We start from the raw sequence: 26,632 nt of genomic DNA, 5'->3' as shown, positions 1-26,632 counted from the left end.
AAATGTAGCCGCCACATTTCTTTTCAGCTGATCTGAGATCACTGTGGTATTGTATCTCCTTATGAGGAGGAGGTTCACAGACTTTTTAGATCGAGCTGATTCTGGAAGAGTCGATACTAGGCTGTGGTTTTTCTGTTGCATGTGGTGTGTTATTGGAAATAGATTTATCAGATGTTTTAATTGTGTGAAGCAACCGATGTCATGTATTAATAATGAGCCTTTGGCAACAATGCACGCTGGCAACATCCGAAGCGTTTGAAGTTATCTTTTTGTTCCCCAACAATGTACAGCATCCAATAGACTGTAATTAGAGCTTCTGCTTTGAATTTAGGACACAGGAACAGCTCGTTTTCGTTTGTGAAATTGTGAAAATATTTATGATACTAAAAAGGGGACTATGCAGGATTTTCCAGTATGGCCCATGTCATGTGTGGTGGTGTTTGTGTCTACAGGAACAGTCCTCTGCATGTACATTGTCAAAAAACCCTTAAAGGTTCCTCTTTGTACCTTTACAGGTATATAAAACAACATGTTGTACCTTGTTGGGTATATTATTGTACCCGAAGGAGCTATTGTGTGCCTTTTAAAGGACCAGTTACATGTTAGGGGTACAAAACATTTTGCTGTACCTTTAAAGGTATGTCATGTTTTGTATACCTGCAATGTTACAGAAAGGAACATTTAAGGGTACCACCGCAGCAACGAAAAAGCTACAGTTTTGTACTTTTTTCTGACACTGTTTTTTTCTTATTTTTGTATCGCTTTAGTGTTTGGGTTGTTTTGGGGAGTTCAGGGTTTTTTTTGCATCTTGGCTAAAGTCCCAGAAATGTTGTAGCCATGTCCTCAAATCTCAATCTGACTAGGGCTGTCACGATTATGAAATTTGACTGACGATTAATTGTCTAATAAATCATTGCGATTATGATGATTAATTGTCTGTTTTAGGGCTTTGACGATTATGATGATTAATTGTCTGTTTTTGAGCTTTGACATTTAATTCTCATACATTTTTGATTCAGCGATTGAAACGACCATATTGTTCTGAATACAAGACTATGTTTTTTTCTTGGAAATACATCGGAAAAAATTGGGTCATCATATATTTAAGGTTTAGGCTTTTACCTGTCAATAATACAACCGCCAAATACTTGTAAATTAAGTAAATTGATCAGGAGTGAATTGAAGCCACCATTAAAATACTATCAGTCATAGAAAAGCTTCTAGTCTGTTTTTTTTCTCACTTGCAATACTACAATAAAATTTTACTTGTGTGTTAATGAAATTTTGGTAGACTGGTTTTCACACTGAGATTTGCTTAAATAATATTAAATTGTACTGCAGGTAATTTGTATATGTTTTAGTTTTTTTTTTAAGTGATTGTGTTGTGGTGGTACATTTTACAAGTATTACCATGCTTTAGTAACAATATATACACTATAATATGCAATATACAGATGCACTACAGCTCCCCCTAGTGTCTTCTATAGAGATGTGCGATAATTGCGATGATCTGAAACCATCGCGATGAGGTCAAACAATCGCGATGAGACGATTATTTAATAATCGTGACAGCCCTAAATCTGATCAGAGTAAAATCTGTAATGTCAAGACGAATGATATAAATCCGACTTTTTACAGCTCAAAAACTGGAGTTTAATAATGGCAAGCTCACACTACGTGGTTTTTGGCTGGATTTTGCTGTCGCAAACTGATTTCCAAGGTCTGCGACAAAACCCCAGGATCCTGACCAAATAGGTGCTCGTTTAGGTCGCCGAAGCTCGTTAACTATAAGCAGGTCAGCAACATGATCCGGACCTGTCTCAAGCTATCCCAGACGCTACGATATTTTCAAACCTGCTTGATATCGCCAAGTGATCTCGTTGTGTGTGACACTGTGGAACTAATCCAGCCAATCACAGCGCAGAAGGTTTACGTCAAATTATTGCGTGACGGAAATAACATTACAGAGCATGTTAAATGGCTGGAATAACAGACATAAAGCTATTTTAAACTATCCTAAAGCAACAGCTCTGTATAACTGAATATGGAAAAGGTTTCACGCTCCATTCCAGTGAATGGCGTAAACGCACCAACACCATCGTGCGATGTGGGAGGTGTTTTCGCTGTTGGTCGAATCTGCTCCTCGACCAAGGTCTTGTTGTTAGTGCACTTTGTCTGCCTTGTGTTGTGTAGTGTGCGTGCTGCTACAACAAAAAGATGAAGGATGACAAGAAACCTTGTTGTGTTGTGTAAGAGCCATAGCAATTCAAGTAGTCTCACAGTCTCTTAGTGTCAGCTCGGCTCAAGATATAACTATTTAAATTGCGTTCCTATTAATAGCAGCTACAACAATGTTTGACAAGTTTTGTAAATTTGTATGTTTATTATTAATTCAGATTCGGTCTCCAGAGGCTATTGTGTTGATTTTAGTTTGAATATCATTTGGTCAAATGTTGAGTTTACCAACACAGATCTTGTTTCTCGTGTAACCCTGAGGGAATGTGAGAAGATCTACAGCCCAAACATACAAAAGTCCTCAAAGCTGTAATAAAGAGGTTTCATGGACAGCAGATGAGTAAACACTTGCTCAAAGCTGCAGTGATTTGCTGCTAGCCTTGGATTGGCTGTTTATTGTCCTCGATTAAGACGGATGGTCTTGTAACCGTCCCTACCTGTCTTTGTGACGCAGTGTTACCGGTTTTTTCCCTCAGCCTGTCAGAGATGCATTCTGGGAGCTAAAATATTTAATACTACGTATATATTACTTACTGCTTCAAAACAACTTCTTAAGAGCTTCCAAGCCCTGAAACACAAACCTCGCCCACCACGTCGTGAAAAATCTCTTACCACATTAGAGTACATGAGCCCTGCTTAAACCATTACAGGTGAAATGCAAAACCGTCTGGGGGAAATTAAGCAACGGCAGAAAAATAGGACGCAATTAGCTTCTCATTATTCATTGGAAAAATTCTGTTCTCGCTGGCTTCATGAAGGATCATCTTAAATTACACAGATTTCTGTCAGTGTGAAGTTCTTTCGTTGCCCCCCCAGAGGGTCGCTATAGCGATACAGACGCCTCGCACAAAATCCTCCCTCTGAGGCGGCGTAAATGAGCCGGCACTAATACATTCACCCTCAGCAGCGGGAAACCGTGTGTGCATAAGAGAAAAAGATTTACTGTATGTGTGCGTTAATGCGGCTTACTTTTCTCATTTTTGTAGCAGGATTTGGGCAGCACGGGCGGACCTCCCCGAAACTGGAAGGGCATCGGGATCGCCATGGTGGTCATCCTGGGGGTCATGTCCCTAGTCTCCCTCTCCATTTTTCTTCTCACCCCTGGTAAGTGGACCAAAGAACTACAAGGAAATGAATTAGGTGCTGAACCTGAACCAGGGACGGACAAAACTGAGAGGGGAAAGTGAAGAGGAGGCAGATCAAGCGTTAAGAACTAAAGGATGATAGAAGGGGTAAAAGCTGAAGATTAGAGAGGGCTTGTGTGAGAGCCAGAGAGCTCAATTCAAATGCAAGGAGACAAGGAGGACAAAGTAACAAAGCTGGCCCGACAGCCTGCTATATTTGTTGTATCAGTACTATAATTCTGTTACTTTGTCCTTGTCTGACTCTGAGCCACAAATTGTGCATTTTGATCGGAAGTTATTTATGTGTACACACATAATAACAAAGCTGGGACATTTTCTAGGTTCATTTAAACCAACGGTTGTGTTGAAACAACCCAGCATTTTATGTGCACAAAATTTGTTTTTGTCACTCTCTAAATGCGTGATCTTGTATTGCAGATGAATCTCATCTCCTGTTGCTCTCTCGTCTAACTGTGGAGAGCCTTGAAAATGAAGATTTCAAAGTTCACGACCCTTGTGCGACGTGGCTAAACGGTGAACCATTTGTATATTGCACAAAAAAGTTAAAGGGATAGTTCAAGCAAAATGAAAATTCTTTCATTTACTCACCAAACCTGTATGACTTTCGTTTCATCTGCATAGAAGACATTTTGAAGAACGTTGGCAACCAAACAACACTGACCCCCATTGACTTCCACTGTATGGACACAAAACCACAGAGACATTTCACAAAATATCTTCTTTTGTGTTCCACAGAAGAAAGTGTCATATACAGGTTTTTAAGGACATGAAGTTGAATAAATGACAGTATTTTTTGTATTTGTTTTTATTTTTCTGTGAACTATCCCTTTAAATGTCAACTGTATAAAATTTACACTGCAAGAATCACAAAACAGCTGGTTTTAGTGGTCTGACTGAATCAAATGTGACAAATGCTGTGACTTTAAAATGCTGTGTTTCTATAAAAAAAACTTGCTAAAAATATTTGTCGTTCATCTATACTTTAGAGAACGAGGTGTCGGTATGCACCCAGGAAGGTCACGTTCTAATCCACAATCTCAGCACCAATGTAACAACCACGCTGTTAGACAACAGCACCCTGGTGAGTTTGACATTCAGATGGCATAACATCTGCCTCATCCACCGACCGCCTTGAGTGAACAGAGCCCATGCAAACACACATACACTTTTGTATTCGTCTCTCTTCGCCACTCCGACCACCGGCGTAAAGCAGCACTCTAGAGAGTGACAGCCCCTGAGGCGTGTGAGCGGGACTAGACGTACAACTCCATTAGCTCCATTCATAGGTGCCCGACAAATGGGTCAATCCATCGAGAGCAAGACGTGCAGGAAGAGAGAGAGGCACTCCATGGCTACGTGTATTAAAATGATAAAAAATGAGCAAAGAATAAAAGCGAATAGCGTTCTGAGGTTCTGACTGTTAAAGCTTCAAACTCGTTTTTCAGCACTTCTACCTAGTTGATCTCTTAGCATAAGCCTTCAAAGAGTTCACACTTTGAACGCTGCAGCTGTGTGACATATATGGGTCATGATTCCCTCAGCCGCTTGGTGGATAGTTGTAAAGATGGCACAGACTTCTCTTCTGAAGCCGTTACATTGCTCAGAGTGCCCTAAAAACAACAAGGGTTCTTACCCACAATGCACTGCATTCATTGTACAGATGGTAGACTCAGGTGTGTTACATTTGGAAGTGGTGCTTTTCTGAAGTATTCTTAGGGTTAGACTTCCATCAGAAATGCATGCTGTCAAATCAATTAATCATGTCATTCAATTAATGTTTGTGTTTATATAATACAAGTGTGTGCCGTTTATATTTATATTACAAATATTTAGGTAAATATGTACAGTATCTCACAGAAGTGAGTACACCCCTCACATTTTTGTAAATATTTTATTATATCTTTTCATGTGACAACACTGAAGAAATGACACTTTGCTACAATGTAAAGTAGTGAGTGTACAGCTTGTATAACAGTGTACAGCTTTGTTGCCAGCGGTTTAGACATTAATGGCTGTGTGTTGAGTTATTTTGAGGGGAAGGAAAATGTACACTGTTATACAAGCTGTACACTCACTACTTTACATTGTAGCAAAGTGTCATTTCTTCAGTGTTGTCACATGACAAGATATAATAAAATATTTACTAAAATGTGAGGGATGTATTCACTTCTGTGAGATACTGTATACAATAATATTTAAATATATATAAATATAAATAGTTTATATTATGTAAAAATATAAATATATACTGCACATATTTCTTAAATATATACACACGTGTGTGGAAAAAATTAAGAGACCATTTAAAAATAATTTTCGTTTTTTCTTAATTTACTATTTATAGATATGTGTTCAAATAAAATGATATTTTTGTTTCATTGTGTGAACTACTAACAATACTTCTCCCAAATATTAAATAAAACTATTGTTTTTGCAGAAAATGAAAACTGGAGAAACAGGTGAAAATAACAGAAAAGATGCTCTGTATTTTTCAGAGCTCAAATACCACAAAGAAAACAAGTTCATATTTACTTTTGAGCAATACAACACTCATGTACTGTATTTAGGAAAAGTTCAAAAATATTTTTTATGTGATAACTTCTATTTGTATCACAGTTTTCAGGTGTCTTGTCATGCTGTCAGTCTTTCACATTGCTGTTGGATGACTTTGAGTCACTCCTGATTTGTTTGATTTTGTTGAAATTCAACAATCACTGGACTAGAATGGCCACAAAACATCTTGAAATGCTGATTAAATAAAAGTTTAGAACTGTCTCTTAATTTTTTCCACGGCTGTACATACGTAAATATACACGGCACACAGATATATTATTTAAACACAAGCATTTGTTGTGGAACTGATTAATCACGATTATTCTAATAGATATTTGTAAAGGAGAGTCAAAATGATTGTCTGTGATAAATGACAACATGATGAAAGCTCATACATGTTCTTGCTCTTGGTTCTCTTGTAGGATCTGAAGTCCATGAGGTTCCAGGTTTCTGCTGATAAGAGGTTCATCCTAATGGCCTATGATATACGCCCTGTGAGTAATATAACCACACACACACACACACAGAATTTTATGTGCAATTAATACACAAACACATACATACGCATTTATTTTTATGTGGTAGTGAGGGCCTCCCACTGACTTTTATTGCTCATTACTCTCATTAAGTTAATTAGTGGTGTTTGCTAAGGCAAGTTATCAGACAGGAGTGATATCTCAAACTGTGAGGCTTTGTCGAGGAGTGATGGGCTGTTACTCTCAGAAGTGATTAAATTTATGCTTTTACCCTGACGGACTATAAAACAGGTAAAATAATGTTAGACATTACCATAGGAAGAAGGACCCATTTTATATGCCTTTTAAGGAGTAAGGACCACTTCAGATGCCCTACAAATCTGTTTGACATTGTGTTTGTGAGGACCTTGTTAAAGGGATAGTTCACCCAAAAATTCTGTCATCATTTATTCATCGTAATCTCACATCCAAACCTGCATATGACTCTTTTTATGCAGAACACAAAAGAAGACATCTTAAGAAATGTCTCAGTGGTTTTGTGTCCATGCAATGGAAGTCAATGGTTTGGTTACCAACGTTCTTCAAAAAATCTTCTTTTGTGTTCTGCAGAAGAAAGAAAGTCATACAGGTTTGGAATGACATCTAAACGTTGAAAGAAGTTCATTTTTGGGTGAACTGTGCCTTTAAATACTTGGGCTTTGTGAGTTTAGCCAAACCTGTACACATAGTTCAACTGTACAGTATATCAGTGGTCCTGTATAAGAAGGTTGAACCCCACAAGGTCTTCAATCTATTAATGTATGACCTGACAAAATAAAACATCCCCGAAACCAGCAGGAGAGATGACATAGACTGTAATTTCTGCAGTGTTTTCAACAATGAAAGCTACTCCTCCTGAAAGCAAACGTGAAGGGAATAGGACATTTAAATGCGGTGAAAACAGGAGGAGAGAAAAAGAGAGGAGAAGAGCTGTCTCTGGACTGAATTGCAATGAGACACACACTCCGAGACATTGTGATTACAGCGGGTTAAGTAACTGGCTGAAAATAAACAACTTGTTGGCTATTTGTCTGGTTTAGTACAACAATCCGTGATTCTCATCCCCCTGTCGACCCTCCACTTCAGAAAACAATCATCAGTGCCGTGTTCTCTCCCGTCGAAGGAGTATACTAAAGCAGGCCGTAAACATGAGTGATAGAGAACCAAAGAGGAAAGCAATGAAAATAAATGAAAACAATGAAATATTAGAATCCAGACAGCCATTTTCCTCTATTGCAATTTCACCTTTGGCTCTACTTGTGAATATTTGTTTGCTCTCCACTTGAGGTTGTGATACATGATGGATTTGTGTTCATAGAATAGAATAGAATAGAATAGAGCACATTCGTAAAATGTAAACACTGGTCTTAAAGCACTTTTTGTTTCCTTTTTCCTTTTTTAATCTTACATATATAATGAAATCTTTGAGACATTTGTTTAACATTTTGATTGTATTTTGTTCAAACGTTAGTGCAGTGTTAAAAAACTGAAACAGAAAGTTCTACTGGACCAGCGTTGGTCCAGCTTTGGGCCAGGGTTGTTTGCGTTTTCCAAAGTGGTCTACAGAATAGAATAGAATAGAATAGAATAGAATAGAATGCTTTTTTGCATGAATATTACTTTGTTTGGTTGTATTTCAGTAGAAAAAAATCTGAAAGTTAGTATTAGTAGTAGTACAATTAAAATAAGAAATTATTTTCATGAATTGTAGACATTGTCATTCTAGACAGCTAGGTGTTCGAATAGTCTATGCAGGATGAGTCATCAGTATTTTTTACCCACAATAGTAACACTACAATTTAGTCTAGTATTTTTTTTGGATCTTAACCCACAACACAAATGAGGCGTAAAGGCCATAAACTCTTAATGGATATGTTCCTGTCAAGATTCGGGACTTTCACCCAGTTCTGTATTTCCATTGACTCAAGATAAAAACCACTGATACATTTGTGGTCACATTTGCAGGGAAACATGAAATTTCTCTGTTAGTTCCCCACCTCTTTCCCTTTATCTCTTTCCCTCCATATCTAGAGATTATGTGCTGACTGAGGCAGTTTGCAGTTCAAACTACTAAACAGAGCAGCAGGAGCATTACATTGAAGACACAAATATAGAGTTGAGGGGGGTGCCGGGTGGGGGGGAGTTGGTGACTGAAGAAGCCGGGGTTAAAAACGATGTGATCTGCGGCCGCCCTTAGATCACCCCGTCCAATAAAAATCAATCATGGGGATTAGAAGTCTGGGGTGTGTGAATGTGTGTGGAGAGATTATAACAGCAACAGGAAGAGAAAGAGAGAGGGAGATGGGAAATAGAAAAGAAATAGCTGGAAACAGAAAATGCGAAGTAAGGAGATAAATGAAAAGGAGGAAAGCAAAAGGGTTGCTGCATGATGATGGTGCATGTATATATGATGGAGAGCGCGCGCGAAAGAGAGAGAGGGACTACAACAAGGAGCAAAATAGAAATGGAAATTCCTATATTAAAAGAGATTGAGAAATGAGAGAGATAACATTCTATTTGGTCATTGTTTATTCACTCCTATGTTGTACAAAAGCTATATGGGTTTCTTTTTTTCTGCGGAACACAAAACAAGGACATCTGAGAAATGTCTTGGTCTTGAATTTTGAGGACTGTAATTCTAAGCTTTCAAGCTTCAAAAAGCCTGCGTCTGTAGAAGTATAAAAATGATTCTAAAAATGTTGTACAAAAATGTTCTTTACCACTTCAATGCCGAATGTGCAATGTATTCAAAGTTTTATGAAGCCGTACAGTTGTGTGAGGAAATGGCTGAAAGTTGACATTAAAAATCCTGACATAAGCCTCTAGCTTTGAAAGATTTGCGCACAAATCGGACTGATCTTTGAGTGAGAAAATGATGAACAAATTTTTATTTTGTGGGTGAACCGTTCTTTTAAGGCACAAAGCTGAATGGATAGTCAAAGAGAAGAAATGTAGAAAAAGTGTCATGATTCTGCCGCATCATGTCATGTTACTCGTGGTCTAGTGGCAGGATCATGACAGAACCCCATGTTTCAAGGTAATTTTGGCCCTTATGGCCTTCCATACACCCTCTCTGGTCTTGTCTCTGTTCCCGCCCTCTCGTCTCCTCGTTATTGCTCGTTTATTGTTTCATGCCCTTCACCTGTTCCCCTCTTGATTTATCCCATTTACAATGCCCTTGTGTTTTCTGTCCTGTGCTGGTTCATTTAGATTCATGTGGTGTAAGTCCCTGTGTCTTGTCAAGTTTAGTCTAGTGTAGTCATTTTGTAAATTATGTCAAGTGTTAACTGTAGTTCTTGTGTAAGTTTAGTTAGTCTTAGACCTGTCTTGTCATGTTATTATATTCCCTTGTTTTGTTATGTTACCCCCTCGTGGGTTTTTTGGTTTTGTCTTTATTATTTATTAAACGTCTTGTTAACCCCTTACCCGCTGTCTGCACCTGGGTCCTCTGTTCTTGTGTTCCCTCACCGTTCCTGACAAAAAAGGTTCAGAAACGAAGACATTAGGACGTTTCTGTACCTATACGGAACAATAGAGATTGAAAACATGAATCGAGAAACATGAATCAAGTGGTTTTAGTCAGAATCAACACAACAGAGAGAACCGAGAAAAAAAGGCAGTCATGAAGAAAAGGCCGGTCAGATCTCACGCTGCGCACTTTTGGCAGTGACAACTGTGTGGGCTCCAGCTCTCCTCTCAGTATTATTGAGGAAATCAAGATACAGTAATTACTACAACAGTACCACAACGTTACAGAATTCCACGTGAGCAATATTTCTCCCTCTGTTTGCTCTATAGATATTTATTTTGCCAACAGAGGATTTATGACTCACACACCCGGAATGCACAAAAGAATTTATCTATTTTTCTATAAACACACACACAGTCCTACACCTGAGAAATTGTGCTTCTGAACTCAACTTTGAGATTGCAACTTCCGCAGAAATGATACAGAAATGTCTTTCTTCACAGATGATCCAAACCTTTCGGTACCCTTCATCCATTAAAAGGGACAGTTCACCCAAAAATACATCCTTTATTCACCCTCATGTCATTCAAAGCCTGACTTTGTTTCATCTGTGGAACATAAAATAAGATATTTAGAAAAATGTGAGAGTGGTTTTGTGTCCATACAATGGAAGTCAGTGGGAACCTTAGTTGTTTGGTTACTGACATTCTTCAAAATATCTTCTTTTGTGTTCTGCAGAGGAACGAAAGTCATACAGGTTTGCAATGACAGAGGTTGAGTAAATAATGAGTTCATTTTTTAGATGAACAATCCCTTTAACTCAATAAGCTTTGTCAGACAGTTCGACACCCTGCTGTTCTGTTGTTAGTGTTCAGTGTAGGGAATGACATTCAATCCTATTACGCTTTTGGGAAGCGGCTCTCGTTCAGAGCTTGTCACCACGCTGAATTCTGCACTGATGGTGCAAAGACAGTAAAAAGGTCTGATTTTACACCAGTCATTAGCATTCTAACTGATCAATGCAAAAGGTATATATCTTCATATAGTCATATGCACTGTAATATACTGTCTGCTTTACTGACGGAATGTACAGTCGCCTTTTCAAGACCAAAAGGGCATGGTATTGATTTAAGACATCACTAACATGGCAATTCAGTGAAGTGGGTTTCAAGGAAATGTGCGTGTGTTAAAAGGTGGATCTTTTACTTTAAAAGGAACATCGACCCCAATGATCGTGCTGATAAAGACGGTTGCCCGGTATCATTCGGTCACGTGACCCCATCCATGTCATGCAGTGTAAGAGTCGGACAGCTTGAAGGCTGGATTCCCAATCTTGCTATTGATATTCACATTAAGGTTGAAGTAGATGCAGATATTTTGCAAAGCTTTGCCTTTTGGTTTTGATTTTAAAAATTAAAAGATTAATTAAGCAGAATCCATACAGTAGTTGTGCTTAACTGTAAAAAATTTGAAGTGACTGGTTACATCATATTGTTTCAATTGTCTTAAAGGGACAGTTCACCCAAAAATGAAAATTCTGTCATGAATTACTCACCCTCAAGTTGTTCCAAATATGTATAAATTACTTTGCTCTGATGAACACAGAGAAAGATATTTGGAAGAATGTTAACAACTGACATTTCTGGGACATCATTGACTACCATAGTAGGAAAAATGACAATGGTAGTCAAAAGTGCGCCAGAACTGTTTGCTTTCCTAAATTCTTCAAAATATCTTATTTTGTGTTCAACAACTAAACATTATACAATCATTTTTCCTACTATGGTAGTCAATGCCCTGGTTTCACAGACACGGTTTACCTTAAGCCAGGACTAAGCCTTAGTTGAATCAAGATATTTATGTTGCTTTTATAAAAATGCCTTAGAAGAATACATTACTGGTGTGCATCTTGAGATAAAAGAATGGCACTGATATATTTTTAGATATTTCTGGGCAAGTTATATTCAGTTAAGACAGGTCACACATTCATTTTAGTCTGGCCTTAAGCCTCGTCTGTGAAACCGGGCCAATATGTCCCAGAACTGTCAGTTGTTAGCATTCTTCCAAATATCTTTCTTTATGTTCAACAGAACAAAGAAACGTAAACAGGTTTGAAACAACTTGAGGGTGAGTAAATGTTGACAGAATTTTCATTTTTGGGTTTGCTGTTCCTTTAAAATGTTGTAAATGTAGGTACAGATGTTGCCACATGTCATAATTCCCATTCTCCCCATGGCAAAAAAAAATAGATGTAACCAGTCACTACGAAATTTTGAGCTGAGACCTGAATTTTTCACAGTGTTTGTTGGAGTGAGAGAATAAAATGAAACTAAAAAGAGAGAGTGTTGAGATATATGTGAGCGTGTGCGCGTCTTTGGCTATGTTTATGGAATACTGGTATACGGCATACTAAATATTGTGAAGTATACACTTACACAAGCTATTTTAAGTAGTATGCAGGACAGAACACAGAAAAAGTTGGAATACTGTGCACATGCGAAGATAATGTTGTGTGGTTGTACGCTATTCCAAACATAGCCTGTGTGTTTGTGTCTGCATGCATGTATACAATTTAGGGATCTACCATGTCCTCTGCCCCTTTCCAGGTATTCTCACAGTCCTTCACTGCATCTTTTGCAATCTACACTGTGACCAGCGGGTAGGTAGCCAGAGGTCCCGTTCTGCATGGCCTTTATTGGGCATGTGCACAACCTAAAAAACAACCCAACGGCCCCCTCCTGTTTGTACTTCCATCCAAAGTTATCCATCAGGCATCGATTCTTTAACAGTTCTGAAAGGTCCTATTTGCCCTAAAGTTGGCGGATCTCCAGCGGACGAGATCTTATTTCACTAACCTGCAATGTACTGAATGCTCCGACAGGGATTTGCTGTATTGTGCCTGTGGTTATGAAACGGCAGTAACAGTAAACGAATGTCTTCAAGCCCATTTGCTTGTTTTATTCTGAACTCACCTATCATTTAGCCTTAGCTGAGGTTCCATTGCATGAATAGACCCGTGGCCTTGACTCTTTGTGTATTTTACTTTACTTTGTTGTGTATGATCTCTGCATCGTGCTGCTTCGATGAGCTCCTCCAAGCACTTTTTGTGCCGTTTAGTGTTTCAGATGTAAGAGTGACAATATTTGCGTGCGTGTGTGCTTTTTTCCCTGCGCGTCTGTAGGGAAATTGTGGACCTCACACCACCAGATGAGGATGTGTCTGTACTTCAGTATGCGGCGTGGGGGCCTCAAGGGAACCAGCTGGTGAGAATGCACCCTTCATTTGTCTCGAACTGCATTACAGCTAGTACGCATAGCCAACATGCTTAGAATGAAGTATGAGACTATGTTCGGAATGGAATAATAGCTTGCTATAATAGCTAAATACTGCACAGTATATACTGCAGTTTTTTGTGATTTTCAAACATGTTGGAAATTAAAGCGGATAATAGAGTTTAACATTTGAAGCCTAATGAATCAAGTCCCAAGCTGTTATTGGGACGGTGTCCTTTAAAGGAGGTACCAATATGTATCATTTAGGTACGTATATGTATACATATATGTACCTTTGAAGTATCAATATGCACTCTTTAGGTGCAAAGGTGTACTTTTTGAAAGGGTATAGCGCCAGTGACAGCTTAGGTAAAAAAAAATCCTGCTAAAAAAACCCAAACAGAAAATGTAATGGATTTAATAGTTTTAATGGGAATTGTGTTGGTTTTAATGAAAACTATAACGGTGTCTACTGGTATGTGATGGATTCTAGTGTTGGGGTGTTGGAGCGGTTTCCCAGACAGGGTTTAAGACTAAAATAAATGTTAGACCTGTCTAAACTGAAAACAGTTAGCAGGGACATATCTTAAAATACATAATACCATTATTTTGCCTCAAAGTGCACACAAGTAATGTATTTTGTAAAGCATGTTTGTAAAAAGGCATGTTTGTGTCTTAATTTAGGCCTAGTCCTTGTTTTACATAATCCAGCTAAACTGTCCGGGAAACGGCCCGCTATCTGGCAGATTAATCCTATAAAAATAATGCCTAAACACACTACAAAAAAATGATTTTGTAATGGTTTTAATGGAAAAAGACATAGGTTCATAATGGTATTTTATAATTGAAACTATTAGAATTTCTGTAATGGTTTCTATTGGGTTTCTAATGTTTTTCCCAGCAGGGAGTGTACTGGGGAGCATTGCATTGTGGGATATAGTACAGCAATTTATGTAGTAAAGCCCTGTTGACACCAAGAACAATAAGTATAACTATACTGTTAACTATACAAATAAAGTTTAAACAAATAAAAAAGACCAAAAATTAATTTTTAAGAGTCATATCCAATTGAAGAAAATTGAGCGGTCTTTGGGATCACTTTCAGAGTGTTTTTTTTTGTCCAGCTGAATCAAAATCCACTCAAATTTAAAGGGACAGTTCAACCAAGCATATCAATTCTGTCATCTTTTATTCGCCTTCGTGTCGTTCAAAACCTGTATATGACTCTTTGTTCTGCAGAACACGAAAGAAGATATTTTGAGAAATGTCTCAGTGGTTTTGTGCCCATACAATGGAAGTCAATGGGGACTGATGTTGTTTGGTTACCAACATTCTTCAAAATATCTTCTTCTGTGTTCTGCAAAAGAAAGAAAGTCATAACAGGTTTGACATGAGGGTGAATGAATGCTGAAAGAATTTTCATTTTGGGGTGAACTATCCCTTTTATTAAATGTGCAACAGCGTACAAACTAAGAATAAGTATGCTAGTATCTTTATAGTTATTGTTCTTTGTGTGAACTGTCCTTAACCTCTGTTGTATAGTACACTGCTCATTTGATCAAATGTGTCCTGGGAATTATGTTTAAACATTGTGTACAGCATAATTCATATACTTGAACAGTAGTAAGAGTAGTATTGTAGTATGCTATTCAAGACGTAGCCTTAATTACGCAGCAATGTGTGACTGATGAATAGGTCGTCGATCCCTTCGTTTAATTAGCGTTTCATATTCATGAGAGCAGCTGTACGTTTTAGTGCACATCTCTTAAACTACAGATGCTCGAGCTGTTATTATGCATCCAACACTCCTCGTTTTCTAACATCCCTGCAAGCATCTCAGATTATAGCTCCATCTATTCACATTAATGTTGTTTTGGTGTCTCTGTTAATGCCAGGTCTTTGTTTTCGAGAATGACATCTACTACCAGCCCGATGTTTCCAGCAAGGCGATGCGTTTGACAACCACAGGCAGAAGTGCACTGGTGCTTAATGGACTGTCTGATTGGACCTATGAGGGTCAGTGATCTCGAATGTGTCTTCCAAAAAAACCTCCAACCGCAGTCCGTTGCTGTAATGACTCAATATTATTTGTTGCTTTGAGACAACTGTGACAACCCACTTGAAGACAGCGCGGTAGTTACGTGAAGATCATGATCTCATAAATATGCGATGAGATGGATAAATTAGATTTATGGTAATCGGCACAGGTCAACGGTGCTCTCTGTTATAGATTGATACACTTCATCAAACTTTAATTTCTGTCCCTTACCTTATTGAAATGTGTGATGTTTTAGAGGAAATACTCCTGAAATATCCTGCATTCTGGTGGGCCAAAGATGGTGCGCGGCTGGCATATCTTTCCATCAACAACTCAGCCACGCCTTTTATGGAGATACCTCACTTCCTGGGCGGGATCTATCCATCTAATGTGGTCTACCCGTACCCAAAGGTACAAGCACAACACAACATTTTTGTTGTTGTTATAGTTTACTCGAAAATGAATAATTCTGTCAGCATAAAGAAGAGATACAAGAGTTCAGAACTACTGCTGTAATTCGCTCAAACTTGAAAACTTAAAAAATCTTTTTCCAGACTTGTTTAACTTCTGTTGTTTCTTGAAACACAAAGGGAGACATTTTGAAGAATTGTGTTGGTCATTCCTTTTTTATGAAATTACAATAACACCGTGTCTACACCAAGACAATAGAAGGCATTAGAACCCATTATCATTTTAAATTTTGTCCACACTGGATGTGGCGCGGCACGACAATCCCACCGGTTGCGTCCGGTGTAGACACGGTGTAGATCTTTCATGTTAAAAAAAGGACAGAGAAGCACCATAAAAGCAACATTAAAGTGATTTATACGACTTCATGCTGCAAACTATTTATTGCTGTGACTGGATCATTAAGTCTGTGAAATCAAAAACCCGATCAATCTATATTTTGTACAAAGAATTCACACTGACTTGGATGTGCTGGATTATTTATGGAGGAAAGAAAGTCATATGGATTGAAACATGCATATCGAAGAAAATGATCTTTTGCTTTTAAATGTTCCATATGACGACTTGAAATGTTTAGAATTGAAAAGATGTTGTTTGTGATGTGATGATGTTGAACGTGTTCACTTTGTAAAGGCAGGTTCCAGAATCCCATCAGCCAGCCTGTTTGTGGTGAATTTATACGGTCCAGCTCACACATTAGAAATGATTCCACCCGACTCCCTAAACAACAGGTGAAGTTTATCTTTCATTACATTGTGTCTGCAGTCACACTTATGCCAACAAATCAATATGGGCAGACGATTTGTATTTATGTTTTTTTTTATAATTTTTGAGAAGAAAAAAATGAAATGTTTGTTGCATGTTGTGAACTGTCAATTAACAATGTGCAATAATAGAAAACATTTGTATTTTATTAGATTTTTCTTTCATTTATTAAAAATAACATAATATATGACAACCGCAATTTTCTCTGAGGTGGTAACAGGGATGGTGTCACTACAAAATGTTGTTTCTAGGCAACAAACAAATGAAAGCAATTCCTCATAATATTCAAATTATTTATAAGACTCAAAATGTTTTAAAATCAAGTTTTCTCCCTAACAAATGTGAATCATATTTTCGAATGGTAAAACAACAAGAAATATAGCTCTTCTTGTGGGCAAATCCTCCACGCTGTGCATGATGCCAGAAAAAGACGTAGGATGACTACATAAAATATTTTATTGGTTTATTCAAAGTACCCCTAAATTGTTAACTTGTTAATTGCCATTTCATGTGCATTATGTATTTCTAATAGATAGATTTGACATGTGCAATTATCTGGTCCATACTAAAGCTACCACAATGTTTTGGACATACATAACCAAGAATCTTTTAGGCTGTGTGCAAGGTTCGGCCATTCTTCAGTGCAAATATGCCACAACTTTGCTGAATTAAATGGAGTATGCGGCCGGACAGCAATTTTCAGGTCTTGCTGCAGGATTTCAATTGAATTTAAGTCTGAGCTCTGGCCCAGAATACCATCCTTTGATATTTAAGCCATTCTTCATAGCTTTTGTTTTCGCTGTTTGCTTTGTTTTTGCGCCCTGCTGGAAAATGAACCCTAAACATAGATCTCGAGCCGACTGAAACAATTTTGCCCTTGACGGCAACACGCGTTGCGCTCCTCCTGCTGAAAATCACCCCAGAGCGTGATTTAATTAAACCCTTATTTTACCAGGTTCCACCCTTGAGATAAAAGATCTCTTTTTAGAGAAAGATCGAGCTAAGATAGCAGCATTAAACATTACAAAAAATACATCAAATTAACACAAGGGATGAATGTGAAAACAACAGTGTGGTTTAGAAATGATGCAATTTAGCCGGGAAAAATTACTAATATACTATAAAACTAAAATTGAAGAGGGTTTTGCTTGTACTCTGAAGCCGTTTCAAGGCTCTGGAGTGTTTTTAGGTGTACCAAAGTAGTGGCAGCAGCTATGAAAGTGTTCTTTTCCAAATTACTTTTTTGAGGACTGATGCACCTAATAATATATCATCAGTAAGCTGTACTTAAGTTTAATGGAATATTATTACAGATAATGTGTATTATACAGTATAAATATATAGTATTTTATGAAGGCAACAAACCAATAACTGTTTCATAAAAAAAGTTGAGTTCAATTATAATAAGTTATTTATGTTTTTGTACAATTGTTGCAGCTTTACATACATTAGGCAGTGGTTACTGTAGTTTGGATAAATAAAATAAAATCGATAAATAAATAAAAAAATATAGAATACATATAATGTATATGCATACATAGAATATTAGAATACATATACAGACTACATACAGAAAAGAATACAACACATGGTGTTATTGCAAATCTTATTATCCTCATAAAAAAGATTGTAATCTACTAAATGGTCTATATTTTTCCAGAGACTATAAGACATGGTCAAGGAATATACTGTAATCTATGACATGCCTTTCCAGTTTAAATGAAAATGGCCCTTAAACAAGAGAAAATGATATGAAAATAGCATTGTAAATGTATAACTTGTATAACTGCAGCATATAATGCATCTCAAACTAATCAGACTTTAGGTTTTCATCTTGGGAAAAAGTTTCCTTGGTTTCTACCTTAGCCATATCTTGGGACCAGAATGACATAGAGACTCAGGGCTGGGCTTTTCTTGGTCTTGGTCCAGTAAGAAAACATCTCGCCATCAGTAATGCCCTAGCAACAACCCAGAACACTGTGGCAAACACAGCTAATCTAAAACTACTAGCACCTTAGAAACCACATAGCAAGACATTGGCAATTACCCAAAACACCGTAATAGCATCGGGGTGGAGAAAGTGCACAGGCAAGCACCGTCCACATTTAGGTCATCTTCAGGTCTGCTCTTCAGGATTTGTCCATAGATCTGAGTAATATTAAAATACTAAATATTATTCTTTTGAACATCACAGTAACATTTTGTGCTGGGCAGGGAAAAATCCCCTTTCAGCTTTCCTTTTCAATACAGTGAGAAATGAACTCTTTCTCTCTTTTTCTGCAGAGATAGCTACATCTCCATGGTGAGTTGGATCAGCAATACTCGTCTAGCCATGCGATGGTTGAACCGGGTCCAGAATCATTCTGTGCTGTGTGTGTGCGAGGCCACGACAGGAGCCTGCTCAGAGGTCAGAGGTCATCACTTCATCCACTGCGGTGTCTTTATCTATTGATTTGGCCCTGAGCTCTGAATCTCCAGCTTCTCTTCTGCCAGCTCAGCCCATTTTCCTTTCCGAAGCGTGATAGACTCGCTCAGCTTTACTTTTAAGCCTCAATTTCTATTTGCAGCCTGCCTCAACTTTTAAAGGTCACCCCCTATTTGTGTATGCGCCTGCGGGTGATTGATCGGATGTGCGCTGGTGTGCTTGTGTTTTACAGCGATGTGACAATCTTGTTTGATTTTTAAATCTGCTGTGGGCAACTGGTACCTTCAGTTATAAAACCGACTGGATGCTTTCTGTTCTGGATGCTGATTGGTCAATACAGTGAATTGCAGATGTGCTAAAATACATGACATAGTAAAGCTAGTAAAAATGAAAATTCTGTCATCATTTACCCATCCTCAAGTTGTTCCAAATCAGTATAAATGTCGATGTTCTAATGAAGACAGATATTTGGAAGAATGCTTGTAACCAAACAGTTCTTGGCCACCATTGACTAATATAGTAGGGAAAAATTCTTTATAAATGTCTTAGTTCTGTTGAACTCAAAAGAAGATATTTTGAAGAATGTAGGAAAGCAAACAGTTCTGGGACACTTTTGACTACCATTGTCGTTTTTCCTACTATGGTGGCCAAGAACTGTTTGGTTACAAGCATTCTTCCAAATATCTTTCTCTGTGTTCATCAGAAAATAAGAAATTTATACAGATTTGGAACAGCTTGAGGGTGAGTAAATGATGACAGAATTTTCATTTTTGCGTAAACTGTCCCTTTAAAACATTAGTAAGATTCATTGTGACTATATTTACAAGCGCACCCTGTCTAAAGAAGTTAGAGATGATTTAGAGGTTCCTAATGGAGTGAATTTGGAACTGTAGTTGTTTCAGACAGCAGTGAGACAACACGACTAAACTCCAGATAAACATGAAACGTCCTTAATATGATTCCAGTTAGAATGATGGATTGACTGTCTCTGAGTCAGCCGATAAGTTTATTATGGAGTACACCTCTCGCTGGCAGGCTGAAGAGAATCAAACATTTAGGCACATATATTACGCATGAAATATGACATGTCCAATCTTTTTTTAAATGTCTTTAATCTTCAGAGGCACCAAATGACGTTGGATTTTTGGCACAACAATCAGCGGCAGGTAAGTTTAGCCTCTCTCTCTCTTTCTCTCTCTCTCTCTCTCTCTCTCTCAAGGGAGACATTTAATCAATTTTCAGGCCATGTTGTACTCCTCCTAAAAGCTGAAGACAGAAATGAATTGCATCAAAATGGTGTCGTTTTTCATTGATCTGTTGGTGGTTGGTGTATTGATGGCGGCTTGTCCTACAGGACGAGCCGATGTTCACGGCAGATGGTTCCCTGTTTTATCTCATCCTGCCTGCCAAGCAAGGTGCCCGTGGGGAGTTTCTTCACATCGCCAGTCTCCCCGCTCAGGTCTGTGGATGGAATCATTTCATTCTCACACTGTGCACAATGAACTCGGATGCACACATAAACTTTGTGATTTGAAACCATAAAGCGTATGCAATTGAAGAAGTTTGCGTATCATTTTGGATTTTGCTTATTTAAATTTTTTAAAAATTAAATCACGTTTTTTTTTAAAGTTGTTTTTGTTAGTTGTATGGATTTGCATCTATTTACTAGCTCTTAAATGATGTCTTTTTTGTTAGGACATTTACAAATGTACAGTATATTGTTTCCTCTCTCCCTTTCAGACTTTAACCCCATCGGCTTCTCCTCGCTTTCTGACATCAGGGAACTGGGACGTGACCTCACTATGCGCCCTTGATGAGGAGAACAATAAAATGTACGTGAGCTTTACGAGCAAACCCTTCTGACTGAAAAACCCCAAGACTGTATTGTAAAGCCTCTCATCATCCACACTAACTACCTAATACGAGCAATTATGAAATTATTTATGCCTTGTGATCACATTTAGCCGATTGAATCACTCAAGATGGCACTTCATTAAAATTAATAAGATAATTTATTGTCGAGCTGCTGCTAATGACGGTGTCATTTACAGTACGTTTCTCTATTATTCTCTAATTATAATTTCATAAAACTGTCCCTGTTAGATAATCATCTCGGAGGCAATTGCATCTTCTCTCTTTTCAGTGCTGAAATGTCTAGCCAGCTCTTAAAACACGCTGATCTATATTGCTATCAAAGTTGCACACCATAAATGAATGACTTGTTTTTAATCAACGTGCTCGTACAAAAAACGTGTTTCGTCAGACCGTTAAACGTTTGGCGATTACTGCTGAAAATTGGTTGCAAGTTCAAGCACAAGCAAAAGAAATCTGTGGCGATGCAATTTTAATCTTTTATTATTTATTTGGCCGTCAAATGCAATTGTGACAGTCATGGAAAAACTGACTAATTAAAAATTTCAGCCTGAACTGTGTTTAAATATTTTTCAAGAAATTAGAAGTGTATGAGCACACGCCAATTAAAGGGCTAGTTCACCCAAAAATTCTGACATCATTTACTCACCCTCTTGTTATTTCAAACCTGTATGAATTTCCTTCTTCTGCAGAACACAAAATAATATACTTTGAAGATTATAGATAACCAAACAACATTGACTTCTATTGTATGGACACAAAACCAATGCAAGTCAATGGGGACCAGTGTTGTTTGGTTACCAACATTCTTAAAAATATCTTCTTTTGTGTTCAGAAGAAGAAAGAAAGTCGTATAGGTTTAAAATGACAAGAGGGAAAATACATGATGACAGATTTTAATTTTTGGGTGAACTATTGCTTAAGGTTTTGTCAGATAAAACATTTGGAATGATACTGTAACACAATTTGAGATGTAAGTTATATGCTATTATGTGCATGTGTAATGTAAATAATGCTTTTAATAAAGAAAAGCCATAGGCTAAATAATAATAAATAATGTTTTTGTATGTTAATAAAAACACACAACAATGCACATTTTCTCAAAAATGTGAATGCCATTTAGAAACTTCAAAGAATTTGTTTTTTTGGCCACATACTTTTTTTTACATATTTCAAGCAATTAGCATTTTATTTGAATAATTTTAATTTAAATCTTTTCATGGTCTTGTTCAGTGCAGACAGATTTGCCACCGAATTGTTTACTAGTGGTGACACACTTTCCCATGTTAGTAAAGGTTTTCTGCAGGCTCAACAAAACTATTTTGTTTGCCACAATTTACAACATATTCATTTGCACATTTATCCAAATAGTTTTCACAAGGGCAGGACTGAGAGAAAGGATTGCATGTCACCCACTTCCCTGCATGCTTGACAACAAACCTACTTGTTATTCCTCTGTATAAAGGTTGTACTAGTAGGTGGACCCTATTACCAGAAGATAAACGACTCGACTACAAATACCTCAAACATCTAGCCAACTCCTGAAAGATTTTCTTAATGTGCATTTTCTGCCGCAGATATTTCCTGAGTACGGAGGAGTCGCAGCAGAGCAGACACTTATACAGGTGAGTCCTGTCTCAAACCAATACGTCTTTTCAGTCGTAATTGAGTTTTTTATCATCGCCGTCTTTGTATTCTGTGCCTCTCACGCTGTGACGCATATTTGCATCTAAATCAGGCTGACAGCATTTGCACACCCTGTTGTGAGATATTTCATATTCTCAATAATGTGTCTGGATTTTCAACATCCGTGTCCTCATTACTGATGCGCTGTGTTCCTTATATCTATATGGACAATCCCAATTCTCCAGCCCATGTTCATTGACGACTTGTTATCATTCATTAAAGTCTACCAGTGTTTGTCTAAATGAACGGGATGAGATGTGTATTGGGGACATTCGTGACAAGCAATGAAGTTTTTTCCCCTCTGGTGAGCTCGAGACAAGAAGCCCAGCTAATTCATTTAACAGGCTTAGAGAGAGAGAGAGAGAGAGAGGGGGGCTTGAAAGAGAGATGTGCAGGGGAGGGAGGATTTAAAGTGTGTTCCCTAACCTTTGATTAATGCTTTAAGCCTCTCACTTGCTCTCCCTGGGCCACCAGTTCTCATAGATTTTTAATGCAATGCTCCAAGCAATATGGAGACGGTGCAGAGGTCAAGTGTTAGGTTTAAAGGATGATGGAATACGAACGAGTCGGGCCGAGTACCAAAACAAACTTGTAGCCAATCAGCAGTAATGGGCGTGTCTGCAGAAAGACTGTAGAAAGAGCGATGTCTTTTTATTACATAAAAGTATAGGGTCTGTGGATTTTACGTGTAAAAAGAAGGATAAAAGTCAGGCAGGAGCTAGGACCCATGTTAATATTATGCTGCATTCACGTGCTCTCGGAATGATCGGAAATATGAGTTTACGAGGTAATAATTGCACATGAAGTTGCTCTGAAGTCGCAGTTCCCACTGGGAAGTTGGGAAATAATTTTGATACCCGAGTTCCCGAGATGGGCGGGTCTTAAAGTCACCATGAAACGGAAGTTGCGATTGACCTCTTTTCTGTATCGTGACGTGTATCCGAGTGAAACGGCTTCTGAAGTTAGAAAAAATGTAGTGCAGGGCTTTATTTTGCCCTTCCCTTTTTTATTGGTTTGTTGTAAGTTGGGCCTAGCCATTGGACAGTCAGTATAGTCCTATCTCCTTTTTTGTTGCTGACGTCATGTGGTGAAGAGTTGTTGTTGAGAGGAGCTTAACGTTTTTGATTAAAGATTTACAAGTGAAAATGAATTTAAAAAAAAAAAATGGTGTGCACGGATAAATCATTTATAATAATAACTGCAACACTGTAAAACACGTAGAACTTTCCTGTTTGATTGCATGGTGACTTTAAACTTGAAACATGGCGGATGGGAGAAGGATTTCAGCTGTGACAGATATCGATTTATTCATTTTCCTGCAACAGCTTCATTGTATTGTCATTAAATTAGTACATACTGTATTTACATATGTGAATAATCATTTGAAGCATACTTTTATACACAGTGAAAATAGCATGTATTTTACCAATATTCCACAAAAGTCAGCAAGCTGACTAGATGGTGCGGTAAAACTATACAGTAGGATGTAGGTTAAAAAACATTTTTTACGACAACAAAGCACCAGAAGTGGGAACTTTCCAAAAGCATGTGAAGGCAGCATTATAAAGACTTCCCAGTGGAGATGCGTTAGGACCCGCAGTACACAGACTTTTAGCGACACTAGCACCCGCTACGCTAGCATACAATGGTGACGGCTTTCCAGGAGAGAGACGTTGGAGAGCAAGATCGTCTAAAATCCCCCCCGAGGAGATTGCTTTGATTCTTAATAGTAGCCTATGTGAGTAACGTTGGTTTTGCTGTTTAACAGAACCAAGATATGTTGTTGTTGCAATATTAGCTGTGTAACGGAGCAGTTTTGAATGTCATTGTCTTTCTGGAACCAGTGTGCTCCTTGTAAATACATCTTCACTTACTTTATTCATTTGCGGGGTCTAAGCTATGAAAAGGTTAAGCATTTGATGCCTGCATTGCGGTTGAGAGTGGAGCAATGCAGGAAGGGGCGTGTTCCTTTTGCGTAGCAGTGGGTTGGTTTTCAGAAATCGCTTACTGCACCTTTAAGGAATAGTTCTCCCAAATATTACTCTGCTAAAGTACCCATCCTTGTTTTGTTCTGTATGACCTTTTTTAAAGAAAATTTTAAAAAGTAGTGTAATAAAAGATTCGCTTAATAGGACTAGGTGTTCTAATCCCACTATTTCAGCACAGTTGAATTGCCCAATAGGATATTTCCCACGCCTTATGCAGGGGAAAGCAGTCAAGAATATGAATAGAGGAAAGGAGGTCTGAGGTTTCACTGGTTCGTCATCCTCTGTGTTCGGGGGATAAATGATTATAGAAATACATAGCATACTTACCTTTCCTGGCCATTATCAGAGAGACATCTCATGAGTTGTGTGTCCCAATTTCATCACATTATCCTGGGTGAAAGATGCCTTTTGGTGTATGGTTCCCATCAATGCGACACATCGTCAGTTGTGCACCTCAGCCTCATTGGGTGTTTTTCGGCCCTTTATCACCCTCAAGACACCCTCAGCCAAGGGAGGCCCACCCCAGGTTGATCAGACCTGGGTGTGTGTCACATTGTTACAAGGTCATCTGGCAGCCCATGCTGTGTCCATCCACCTAAACCACAGCCATTGGCTTCTTCTTTCTGCACCACTGGCCAGTTCTTGATTATCCTCCACTGGACCTGTCCTCTGAGAGTGACCTATTTGTCAGCTATGGTGACCTCTGCATTTAACCCATCCAGTGACTAGTGAACTCACGCACTGCAAGTCGTGAACACATATACACCAGAAGCAGTGGGAAGCTATCACTGCAGCTCAAAGGCACCACAGTCGTTACACGCCAGCCCTGAGAATCGAACCGGCAACCTTTTGGTCACGAGTCCGACTCTCTAACCATTAGGCCACGACTACCCACACCGTTAATGCGCGCTCAGTGCCCCCGGTCCCGTATGGTATACCATTACAACACATTACCAAAATCAACGCAACCATATGCGCCAACCTGTTGGCTAAGGCTGTTATAGCCCCACTGGCTCCGTTAATGCAAGCTCAGTGCCCCCGGTCCCGTATGGCATAACATTACAAAATATTACCAAAAATCAACGCAACCATACACGCCAACCCGTTGGCAAGTTCTTTGACTACCGTCCATTGGGCCTGTCCTCTGTTCCCCACTTTCTTAAGCAGCCTTATAGTGGAATTGGAAACAAAGCCCCTGCAGCCCACTTCCACCGGGAACACTTTCGCTGTCCATCCCTGATCTTCAGCCTCCGCTGCCAAGTTGGCATACCGGAGATTCTTTCTTTCAAATGCTTCGTTAATGGCCTTTTCCCAAGGTACAGTCAACTCAACTATGAGGACTGTCCTACTGGAGCTGGACCACAGAACCATGTCCGGCCGCAGGTTGGTCACTGCGATTTCCAAGGGGAAAGTAAGTCTGTGGTTTAAATCAACTCGCATTTCCCAATCCCTGGCTATACTCAGCAGACCTGAATCTGGGGTTAGGGACTTGGGCCGCTGTTTCTGCCCCTCCCGAATAAAAGGTTGCCTTTTTAGCGAGTTAGCTTTGGGGTTTTGGGGGATGGCATTTGCTGCCACTCTCTTGGTCTCTACTGCTGCAGCCAAGCACTTTAGTACTTGATTGTGGCACCATGTGTATCTCCCCTGTGTCAAGCTCTTCTTACTACCCACAAGAATATGTTTGAGGTTTGCTGGAGCTGCACATAGGTGGCAGGCTGGATCCTGTCCACACCAAACATGCAGATTTGTTGGTGAGGGCAGCACATCATATGTAGCTCTTATGATAAAACTTAGCCTGTTTGTTTCCATACTCCACAGCTCACTTCAAGTGATTTTGCGCCGTTCAATGCCTTCCCACCTCATCCAACGGCTTTGCTGGGCTTGAGATCTGCTCTGGCGCATCTACTTGATTCCTCTTGGCACCGAACCTCCTCTACTACCAGGTGACGCTGTTCCTTTGGTGTCGCTTTTCGCCACGTGGGTGTGGTTGATGCCAAACCAAGTCCCCCTCTGCCATGTTGCACTTGTCCCACGATGTCCTTATGTCTAAGGGCTGCCTTTGCATCTCCTACCACTGTTGGGTTCCATTTCCTTCCTGTCACTACTGTTGGAGCAGCATCTCTTACACAGGGATCACAGGATTCTTTGAGCATCATCTCTTACCTTGTTTTGGTGCATTTATATTCCTCCACAAGGCTTGA

The 26,632-nt window shown here is 38.8% G+C and overlaps 1 protein-coding gene across 2 annotated transcripts in view; it reads left to right on the top strand.

Annotated features, from left to right (window-relative positions):
- LOC130544895 (inactive dipeptidyl peptidase 10) overlaps positions 1–26,632 on the top strand; it is a 46,221-nt gene that overhangs the window by 10,261 nt on the left and 9,328 nt on the right. The window contains exons 2-15 of one of the 2 annotated variants that reach the window (XM_057319061.1): positions 3,222–3,339; positions 3,798–3,893; positions 4,367–4,461; positions 6,356–6,427; positions 12,524–12,576; positions 13,099–13,180; positions 15,085–15,205; positions 15,484–15,638; positions 16,329–16,426; positions 18,744–18,867; positions 20,007–20,051; positions 20,240–20,344; positions 20,626–20,717; positions 22,335–22,382. In XM_057319061.1, the coding sequence (XP_057175044.1) occupies positions 3,222–3,339; positions 3,798–3,893; positions 4,367–4,461; positions 6,356–6,427; positions 12,524–12,576; positions 13,099–13,180; positions 15,085–15,205; positions 15,484–15,638; positions 16,329–16,426; positions 18,744–18,867; positions 20,007–20,051; positions 20,240–20,344; positions 20,626–20,717; positions 22,335–22,382 (1,304 nt within the window). Of the gene's footprint in view, positions 1–3,221; positions 3,340–3,797; positions 3,894–4,366; positions 4,462–6,355; positions 6,428–12,523; positions 12,577–13,098; positions 13,181–15,084; positions 15,206–15,483; positions 15,639–16,328; positions 16,427–18,743; positions 18,868–20,006; positions 20,052–20,239; positions 20,345–20,625; positions 20,718–22,334; positions 22,383–26,632 lie in introns of those variants that run through there. The other variant, XM_057319062.1, reaches the window with a different exon arrangement.

Source organism: Triplophysa rosa, linkage group LG21, assembly GCF_024868665.1.
Source record: "Triplophysa rosa linkage group LG21, Trosa_1v2, whole genome shotgun sequence".
NCBI classification, from domain to species: Eukaryota; Metazoa; Chordata; class Actinopteri; order Cypriniformes; family Nemacheilidae; genus Triplophysa; species Triplophysa rosa.
This window is presented reverse-complemented; position numbering and strand designations above follow the sequence as displayed.